General features: G+C 38.2%; 1 protein-coding gene across 1 annotated transcript; it reads left to right on the plus strand.

The window, feature by feature from the left end:
- The first annotated feature begins 320 nt into the window (after positions 1-320).
- On the plus strand, positions 321-9,093 carry LOC124171297 (piggyBac transposable element-derived protein 2-like). The gene is made up of 3 exons (XM_046550444.1): positions 321-352; positions 4,890-5,906; positions 9,081-9,093. Exons 1-3 carry the CDS (start codon positions 321-323, stop codon positions 9,091-9,093), a joined length of 1,062 nt encoding a protein of 353 aa, XP_046406400.1.
- The last annotated feature ends 1,710 nt before the right edge of the window (positions 9,094-10,803 follow it).

Here is a 10,803-nt window from a genome sequence, read left to right on the forward strand (position 1 = left end):
AAAAATTATTTGTCTACAGAACTACACAAGCAAAATGCAAGAAGTACCACTTAAATATGAAATGCCCATTGTTGAACGGTATAGGTCATGGCTATATCATTACAGTGTTACAGAAAACAATGTGATGGGTAGCTTCAATGAAAATATAATAAAACTTTGTTTCAACTCACCTCATAAGTTTCCAATTAAATTGTTGATGTTCGCCAGGTCTGATCCAGGGAGACTGTATGTCCTTCCAGTTTGTTTCAAAGGATCGAGCCTTGTGAGAATGTCATATCTTTTGATGATATGACTGTCTGGTTTGGTAGGGAACACAAACGATGGAGATGGTCCATGTGGGTGCAAGAATCGGGTTTGTACTTCATCTGTGTCTTGATAAGTGTGTTCGACATATGCAACCCACCAGTGATTATTGTATAAACAAGCAACGAATCCATGTATGTCTGTAAACAATATTTCTCTCACCACAGCTGTCACTGACTCACCTCTACACTCTGATGAGATGGAATATGCCTTTGTCTTCACTATACCTTTTTTAATAGGTATGACACAATGAAGTTTATGGGTACCAGGAATCGTCCTAGTATTTTCGAAACGATGCTTTAGCCTGGCCATGTCTTCATCGTGATGGGTAGTCGGTGTATAATTGAAGGTACATGAAGGGATATTTACTTTGCTCCACTGAAACAACTCTTGTGCTGTCAATATGTGGTTATCGAAAGGTCTCTTGAGGCTTGCAAGTGTGGCTAGTCTTTTTACGGTCCCTGCAACCCCATCACAAGGTCCTTTGCCATGAGCTGTAGTAAAAAAATGCCATTCTGCAGTGACACCAAAGTCTTCCTGATGGTAGCTCAGATTAATGAAATCCTTTCTATTTTTATATTGGGCAGCACATCCATCGGAAAAATAATAAATGTACTTTGGAGTTGAAAAGTGGCATTTCAGGAAATTGATGAAATTGCGCTGGAAGCAATAGACACGTACGGTATCATGGTGAAGGCAGTCAGATATTTCTACATATGACACATGCTGTATTTTATTAGATGTAACGTCTCGATAGTAAGCCACGAATGGATGAATTGTGGCTTGTGAGTTATTCCAGTGAAATCCTTGAACTTCATCTTGAATGATGGAGTAATTCTCTGCAAAATCACAAACCACAAGATATTCATTCACTTTGAGTTCTTCTTTTGTAGTTTTAAAGAATTGTGACTGCTGTTGTGTTATGAATGAGTGTCGTATTAGCTGCTTTAAACTGGATGAAAATGCCTCTAGGAAATCATCCGTTGATTTTGTTAAAGTCTCTAAAACTGCCCTGCCAGTAGTTAACCAACACTTATATGAAACTTCATCTATGCCATTTCTACGGAAGAGTTCAAACAGATAATCATTTAGTTTTTCTACACATGGACAATAGGGACATGCACCAAAGAAGCATGCTGGAAGAGCGGGATTGCATGTAACAAATGCTAAACAATGCTTGTATGATGGTAACGTATGTTCTTCGTGCTTGGTTAGCTCCTTTAATTTACATCCTTCAAACATCAACTTAAAATTTTGGTGGGAGACGCAAACACAAACAGAATGGGTTCCACTAGCACCCGCGAGAACACAGTGCTTCGGCCGCAATTCACAAAATTTGGAGATTCCAATTTTAAATCTGGATATGTTTCCTTGAAATATCTGTACATTTCCTTGAGATTGTGCAACACTAGCTGCTTCTGCTTATGCAGTCTAACCCCATTTTCTTTCACCGACACATAGTCCTTTTTTCCTGGCATCATACGGCTCATGTTATAGTCACAGTAAAAGTCACGTACACATCGAACTGTTTTCTCACATAATGTCTTACCTGGCTTTGGATTTGGTGTTACTAAAATACAATATTCTGCCACTAATTGTTTGGCTCTCCATACCATGTAATCTGAGGCAGAAAATTCTTTCATGGTTTTCCTAACACTCCAGCTCTTCGGAAGCACAGTCAGAATCTGTACCTTGTCACATACACTGTCTGAACAATGAAACTTATCTTTGAGCTGGGCTATGATTTCACTTTCTGCATGTTCTACACTTTCTTCTTTTTCAGGTTGCTCCAAAAAAGTATGCTCCAAAACTGAGGCTACCTTTTTCAATTTTTCTTTTGGGTAATTTTTCTCATTTTGAAGTCTCTTTTTCTTCACAGGAGATGCACCTAAACACTGAAGGCTACTATTTAAATAATCCAGGGCAATAGCAGGTGCTATTTCATCTTCACTTACATCTTCTTTGGAAGTCCCTGGCATAGCAGAGGCTACTTCAGCATGTTCTGATAACTTCTGTGATAATTTTTTTCGGCATTTACTGCAAATTTTCCCACCTATCAATACATTAGGTGATTCATTTGCCATCCAATCCTGAACGTCTCTCAAATTTTTCTTTACTCTTGCATGGCCTTCTTCTTTAAATGGATTGCAACAGTACATTTTTGACTTGAAAGCCATTTTTCACAAACTAATGTTTCACATAAAATAAATAGTGCTAAAAATCACTTATGCACTTCACTGTAGTTCCAACTGAAGTCACATCCTGGGACAAGCAACACATAATTAGCTTAAATGACTGTCTGATTCTCACACATGCACTTCACTGTAGTTCCTACTGAAGTGACATCCATGGGACAAGCAACAGATAAGTAGCTTAAATGACTGTATGATTCTCACTCTAAATTAAACCCTCTAAATCTAATCAGATTAGTCTCTCACAGTTTGATTCAATAATGAAAGTATGTAATTAGGTTAACTGCAAATTAGTCTTAATTAGATTAACCACTCAAGCGTGACTATAAATGCCCGTAGTTCCTCTCTAAGCGTGCGCAACGCACTGTATGAGTCTTCTAAATGCCATGCCTAAAGCGTGGGCGATAGACCAAAGGCGTCCGAGTCTTTCATTAAGAATTCCTATCTCTTACACTTCCATTTGTGTACTTTTAGTAAGTGTATATGAGATATATCTGCCTGCTTTCATTCTGTGCCTCTTCATTGCCTTCGTTTGCGTGCTCGTATTTTTTAATGATATTTTTTCCAGCTGATGCTAGGATGCTTCCTTTAGAAGCAGCGCCTGGTGGACCCTCACAGAAGATAGTCTTCCACTCACGCTCCGATTTATGTGTTTTCTTAGCGATTGTGTGTTCTGCATGGGGGCGCTGATTGCTTTCCTCTGTGGTTCATTATCATCTGCTTTTCTTTCTCTTTCATCGTGGCAATAATAGTGAAGGCATTGACCTGAATCTTGCAGCAGTGGAGGGGGCCCGAAAAAATTACCATTTTATCTAGTGTAAATTGGATACCGAAGGGGGGATTAGCCCCCCCTAGCTCCTCTTTGGAACCACCCCTGGTTTTTACCAATTTTAACTGTATTTTCATTGAAGCTACCCATCACATTGTTTTCTGTAACACTGTAATGATTTAGCCATGACCTATACCGTTCAACAATGGGCATTTCATATTTAAGTGGTACTTCTTGCATTTTGCTTGTGTAGTTCTGTAGACAAATAATTTTTTGGGCATGACGCCCTAAGTGTGCCATCTTGATATTTTGTATGTGTGTAGAAAAATGTATGAGCATTAACATATATTTTTATAAAAAAAATTGAAGGGGGGGTGTTTTGAGATATTCAAGGTCAAAGGTCAAGGTCAATGACCTCGAGTATTAAAATTATTATAAATAGGCCGTGTTGTATATCATTGTAAAGCCCTATATATTACCTTTCCAAAACCATAAGTTTCATTTTTCTACCTTGAATATAACCGGAATTATAGTCATTTATCTTTAGAGAGACACGCTGAAATTTTGACAAATTCACAACATTTGCGGACCTGTAACTTTTGTCAAAATCATCATTGACCTCTACAAATTGATATTTTTCCATCACTTACCAGTACCATTGAATACACCAAATTTGAAAGAAATCTGAGGTGGTCGGGTTGAAAATGTCACTTTTCTGTGTTGAATTGACGTGGATTTACCCTATTCTTAACCCATTAGTGCCCGTCGGCAACTTTCGTTGCCATGCTACATTTTGTCTCATACAGCGTTTACTAAGTAGTCAATTCATATGATTCTTCATGTGTGTTTTTACTAGACCTTACATTGTTGGCCAGCGTTGCTCGTTCCTCGTCAGTTCGATTGTGTTTCGCGTACTGGTCAGATTACTGCAGCTCCTCCAGGTGTTCAGCCGACGACTGGTGACTGATCTTCTTTATCATGTAAGTTGAGGTCTTTTTCCGTGTTATATTCACTAATATTTATTTTTCAACTTATAGTGAAAGCTTTAATGAATTACTATCCAAATTATTACGTAGAAATATGGTTTTGTTGTTTTTCTATGCCAATGTAAAAAGTGATGGCAACTTAAGTTGCCGACGGGCACTAGCGTAGTCAAAAATTGCAAACATTCGTATTTTTTTTATTTAATTCAGATTCAAAGTAGTATAAGTACTTAAACAGTAGCTATTAAAACTTTATTGAGCACTTTTGTACTTTTCATGCATCATTCGGTGTTTTGTTCTTTTAATTTTCCTAAATTATCGATATATTTTTGATTAAATAGCAGGTTGCCTATTTTTTAGCATTGGGAAAAAGCACTATTATTTGCAAATTCTATCGAAATAAGGCGAAATAATTAATATGTTACATCTAAAGTCACCTCTGGAGAGCTATTTTTGGTATTCTATCTTCATAATTCTGATTTATTTGCTTGAGAATATCACGAACCGTGGTAAAATTCATTACTCGAGGCGATGCTTCCGTGATACTGATTAGTAATTCTTTATTATCATCTTTTGTAACACTCAATATCGGTTTCATTTGCTATGTTACACACCATTAAATGTTTATTAATTCGCTTTTAGGGCCCAGAGGAATTGTATTAAACGAGGCTTGCGCCTGAATGAAATTCTAGATGCCCTATTGGAGGACGATGTTTTCCCCGAAAGCATTGCCATTTGCCCTCCCGTTGAAGAGAAGGGAATGATAAGCGATCAGGATTCCGATCTTTCTGACGAGGAGGTGGAAGGAGACTTCAGCCATCTTCCGGCTCGTATTCTACAGTCAGAGGTTCTTGCTGACTTCTCCGAGGAGGCTGAGGAGAGATTGGTCCAGAATGGACGGGGTCATTTCAGTGAAATGTGTGAAACCTCGGTAACGCTAACCGTGAAGAAGCCCAAGAAGCGAAAGCGTTGTTACCCCGTGCGATGTTGGGAGGAAAACTGTCAGGACTTTACTTCCAAAATTGAAAATGTATCGCCAAAATATCTCCCCAATGCGGAAGACTATTTGCGCGAAACTGTGAACTCCCCATTTGATGCCTTCAAAGCAATTTTTTCGGAATGTTTAGTGAATCATATAGTCATAGAAACCAATCGGTATGCCGCCCAACATCTTGTTCATGGTTTAGAGGCAACAAGTGACGAAATACATTCATTAATAGGGGTAATGCTTTTGTCAGGATACCACCGCCTCTCTCAAAAGAGAATGTATTGGAAGGTGGACCCGGATTGCCACGTGAAAATAGTTGCGGATGCAATAAGGCGAAACAGGTTTGAAAATTTACTTCGCTACCTTCACCTGGCAGATAATGATGCTAACAATGGGAGTGACCGAATGTACAAGGTACGTCCTTTGTTTGATTTCCTCAACCAGGCATTCAAACAGATAGAACCGGGGAACAGTTTGAGCATCGATGAGAGCATGATTCCCTATTACGGCCGGCATGGGAGCAAACAGTTTATTAGAGGAAAACCCATTCGCTTTGGATTCAAGCTGTGGGTTGCTGCTGATCCAACAGGCTACATACACCATGCTGAGCCTTACTGCGGTTCATCCACTCGTCTTCCTGACACTGGGTTGGGCCAAGGGGGGGACGTTGTGTTAGGTTTAGCAGAGCATATTGGACTTGAAAAAGGAATTAAACTATATTTCGACAACCTATTTACGTCAGTTGAACTTTTAACTGAGTTGACAAAAAAGGGATTGGGAGGAACAGGGACATTGCGAGAAAATCGAGTCGGATCAAACATGAAGCTACCTGACAAGAGGGCTTGGAAAAAGACGAACAGGGGTTCTACCGGTTTTTCCGCTTCTTCTGATCTAATTGCGGTACGGTGGAATGATAACGCCGTTGTCACCGTTCTCTCAAATTGTGATCCCGTGGAGCCTATGAAAAAATCAACTCGGTATTCCAGGGCAGAAAAAAAGATTCAGTTTGTTGATGTTCCAGGTACAATCGCTAGGTACAATGCAAATATGGGCGGGGTGGATATTTGCGACCAATTTGTTGCAACCTATCGCACAGCAATTAGGACAAAGAAATGGTGGTGGCCATTCTTTGCCTGGGCGGTAGACATTTCAGTGGTCCAAGGATGGCTTCTTTATAGAAGATTATTTGGTAATGAAATGCCTCAACTTGAATTCAGGCGCCAGTGTGCAATTTTTCTCCTCAAATCTTTTGCTGTTGCCCCGTTGTCACCAGGAGTGCGGTCACCATTTTCGTCTTCTCCGAGAAATAATTTTCGCCGAGATCACAAAGATCACATAATTGGGAGGGGGAATTCAAAGTATCGGCGATGCCGTGTTTGTAAAAAAAGAACACAGTATCTTTGCACAAAATGTGATGCACCACTGCATGCTAACAAATGTTTCGGAGATTTTCATTCGTAGTGTGTAATATATGTTTCTTTAATTTCCTATTGCTCCTTTGGGCGCATTGTTGTGAAAGAAATGAAAGTAATACATTTTGTTCAAATTTTCAATATATTCATTCTATAATTTCTTGCACAAACTACATTTTAAAATTACTGTGCTTCATTTTTTTCTGAAAATGTATACGATCTTGAGTTTTTTCTGCCAGTCCGTGTTAATAAGTTTGATTTGTTAGTAAAAATGAAACATATCAAGTGTTGTCATTATTGTAAATGTGATTTATTTGAAAAATATATGTGCAATATTAACAATTGTTTTAAGCTAATAAAGTTCAAAAGAACATTTTAAAAGTGTCGTGATAGGTTATTGAATTCACAGAAAATCATTATCCATCTAATCAGAATAACATCCCATTCTTGTGTGAGGAAATGGTAAGAATATTATAAAATAGCAGTGCCCGAATGCAAATATTTCATAATCTCCTCTAATGCATTACAATAGGAGCACAGCATTTATTTTGAAGAAGTTAACCTCAAAAAACCACTGGTAAACTGAAAAATAGCGAAGATGGAATGAAATTTGCATATTTTGACTATGCTAGTGCCCGTCGGCAACTAAAGTTGCCACTTCAGAAAACAATGAAAAAATTATTATTGAGTGCTAAATTTAACATATGTTGTTTAAAATACTCCTAAGACCATTTTTTGAAAATATTGTTCAAATATAACAACTAGGGAATTATGGGCACTAATGGGTTAATGGATTGTAGTTGTTTAGTTATCCCATCACGTTGTATAGATATTTCTTCCATCGTTTCGTCAGTATGTGGGATGTCTAAATTGAATTGAGTATCGTCAGTAGTGTATACACTTTCGAAGTGGGAATTTAAAGAGTTAGCTTTGTCCATGTTTTCGGTGACAAGTTTACCATCTTTATCAAATAACGTATCTACGGTTGAATGTTTTCCCTGAAGCTCTCTCGCGTACGACCAAAATGATTTCGGATTCTCTTCAAGTAATTCTCCAAGTACTCTTTTCTTAAACTTTCGCATTGCAGTGCGCATTGATTTCTTGGTTATTGAGCGTTGTGCAGCGTAACTTTCTTTAGCTTCAAGTTCCTTCAATTTATTACGTGTCGTAATGAACTTTCTGTACAAGTTGTATAGTTTTCTCTGTTTCCTAAGTTCCCTTCTGTCGTCGTTGTTGTACCAGCGAGGTTCCTTATTATCACATTTCAGTTTTTTCGGAACATGTTCGTTTATTGCTTGGCGCAGAATTTCTAAGAAGTTTTTCCATGTTACGTCTGTGCTTTGGTCCTTTGATGTAACTACGAATTTTTTGTAGGAGTCATTAAGCATCTCGCCAAATTTTATGAAGTTGCATTTATCAAATAAATAAATATTGCGTTTCGGTTTTACGGCTGACACTACATCAATTTTTAACGTTGCAAAAATTACTCTGTGATCGCTTATACCGTCAATAATATCTTATTTCCTCTCGTAGGCTTGTCAACTACTTGGGCAAGAGATTGATTTGCAAGCATGCTGAGTAATACTTCGCTGATTTCTCTATTCCTTGAATTCGGTTTTAAAGTATAAGTATCCCAGTTTATGGATGGAAGATTAAAATCCCCCCCGATTACTATTACACTTTTACTGTCTCTCTGAGTAAATTCGGATATTTGATTTTCTAGAAGGTACATATTATCGACTTCGGAGTTCGGCGGTCTATAAAAGGAGCAAACGTGAATACTCCTTTTGTTTCGTTGTTTAATTGTACACCGTACGCTTTCTATTTCGTTGTCAATTATTTCGTGGGCGGCACAGTGTAAATGTGATTCAACTGCTATAAAAACTCCGCCACCTGTTCTATTGCGTCGATCGCATCTGTAAATTTTATACTGTGGAGGAAAAAACTTCGCTATCGCTTCTATCTTCCGTAAGCCAACTCTCTGTTCCCATGACCACGTCTGCGTTCTGAAAAATATGCTCGATGTCGGCGCGCTTGTTTTTTACGCTACGGCAATTATCTACAACAAGGTTAATGTCATATTTTGTAGTTAGAGTTTCGGTTGGTTCTTTTCCAAGCTTTTGTATACTCAGCGATTGAATTTTATTGGCAGTATTAATAATGTTTGACATCTTTTCTTTCTCTGGAGCACGCGTTTTGGGAATAATAACGCTATTTTCCGTCATGACCGATTCTAAGCTTACTTTCTTGTATCTGTCGCATTGCGGATTTCCTCGGAGGCTACGTTTAATTAAATCATTGATAGTCCCGCTAGATGACCTACCCTCTAGTCTAAAAAATACCTACAGTGCTCAAAAATCCTACGAGCGTTGTTACAGGGTTATTTTCACATTGCATATGTTCTTCTGTTCTTTATGTCCTTATCACTTCAAGGTCGGGGTCTTAATGGTCCCCGTTTGCTTCACGCATTAATGCTGGTAACGGCTGATGCTTTGATATGAAGTTGAATTGTGTACATTGGCGGGGATTGCTAGTAACTCTTTTGAAGAGACTGCGTTTATGGATAATTAATATAACATGCAGTGATAATAACACAACTTTTTGTTGTAGAATGGTAAGTTAGAAAATATAATCAGTGGAATTTCCATGGCCGGTTTAATGGATGTCTTATATTGAGTATATTTAAATTTTTACCAAGTATAGATAATAATCCACGTTAATTTTTGCACGTCTGTCGAGGTTAAAAATACGGTTCAGCTTCTATTAAATTGGTAGCCACATATTACACCTCGTTTTGAGAATCGGTCAGCGTAAATTTGGATTCTAGTTCTGAGGCGCTGTAGTAGCGGATTTGGTGTTTTAATGTGAATGGTTTTTTAGTTTAATTTGGAATATTTAAAGAATCTGTATGACTAGTCAAGGTTGGTCACGACCAGGGGTTGAGAAATATTTTCATTCGATCTGTGATATCCTGCTACCGGTGGTAAACTGTTTTATTTCAATTTTGGATTTGCATTTAAACTCTGTCGTCAGCCGTAAGAATGTGTGCACAGGATGATGAAAAACGAGAAGTTTAGATATGAATGCTAATCTCGCTAGATATAAATTAATCAGGGCATAAGTTTTCTGAATTAGAAATGTATCGCCATGCGAGTTTGAGGACATTTTTGTTTTTGCATGGATTTCTTGACATAAAAAACAGTCTCTTCAAGTAATTTCCTTTTTTGCGCGTTCATTGGATATTAGCCAAAGAATCGGTGAATTGTATAGCTGTTAGTTCAACCCTAAATTCAAAATTTGAACGGTTGAGCTATATGAATACTTTTGAAGGTCAACGTAATTTTCCCCTGCGGCGTTAAGCGTGAATCTACCTGAGTAACCGGTTGTCCTAAGGGCAAATAACGGAAAAATAACTCCCCGGTCATAAAAATTGCACTCCCTAGTAATTCAAGGAGACATTTAAACGAGACAGCTCTAATAACCGGACTCATTGTAAGGTCCTTTAATGTAGAAATGTATGCTTTGCAATGAAGCCCTATATCAATTACTATGTTTATACTTTTTCGTGAACCGTAGTCGAAGGTTTTCTCATTATCGCCTAAATATGAGAGCATTATTGAAGTTGATCAATCCTGCAATGAAATTTTTCTCTATTTTCTTTGTGATTTAGTCCCGTTATTTTTTCACTTCGTCTAGCTGCTTCTGCAAGAAGTTTATGTTTTTGTCGCTTGGATTCCTTTCACCCCTTTTCGAGTCTTCTTCATGTATTTTTCATTCGGTCGTTGAGTTCACCAACTCAAAGTACAACCCGTGACTTTTTTTATTTATCTTTAATCTGTATAAATGACTGAGCACCGATTACCATTGCCTTTAACGCAACATTTTTTCAATTTTTACTGTTTTTTCAAGTCCTGCTCACTCCTTCCGCCTCGTGGGCTCATTCGTTGTCTATCTCATCGCCCTCAGCGGTGACCATTTCGAGGATTTCTCATCCACCGCCCCCCATTCGCCATCGCTTTCGTGAACATCTGCATGTGGAGTCAAGGCGACCAAGCCACCCTCGTGGCCATTTCAGATCGTAATTACTCTGATCGTTACCTGGTCATTGGTGAGCTAGCACGACTAGATAGTAGAACTCTCCTTCTCGAGCCCTACG

The sequence above is a fragment of the Ischnura elegans genome, chromosome X (assembly GCF_921293095.1).
Source record: "Ischnura elegans chromosome X, ioIscEleg1.1, whole genome shotgun sequence".
Lineage (NCBI taxonomy): Eukaryota > Metazoa > Arthropoda > Insecta > Odonata > Coenagrionidae > Ischnura > Ischnura elegans.

Excerpts from the sequence above, each read along its gene's own strand:
- LOC124171297 (XM_046550444.1), top strand. The coding sequence starts at position 321 with ATGGAGATGGTCCATGTGGGTGCAAGAATCGG. Across the intron at positions 353-4,889 it reads CATGTGGGTGCAAGAATCGG|GGCCCAGAGGAATTGTATTA; the intron begins GTTTGTACTTCA and ends ATTCGCTTTTAG.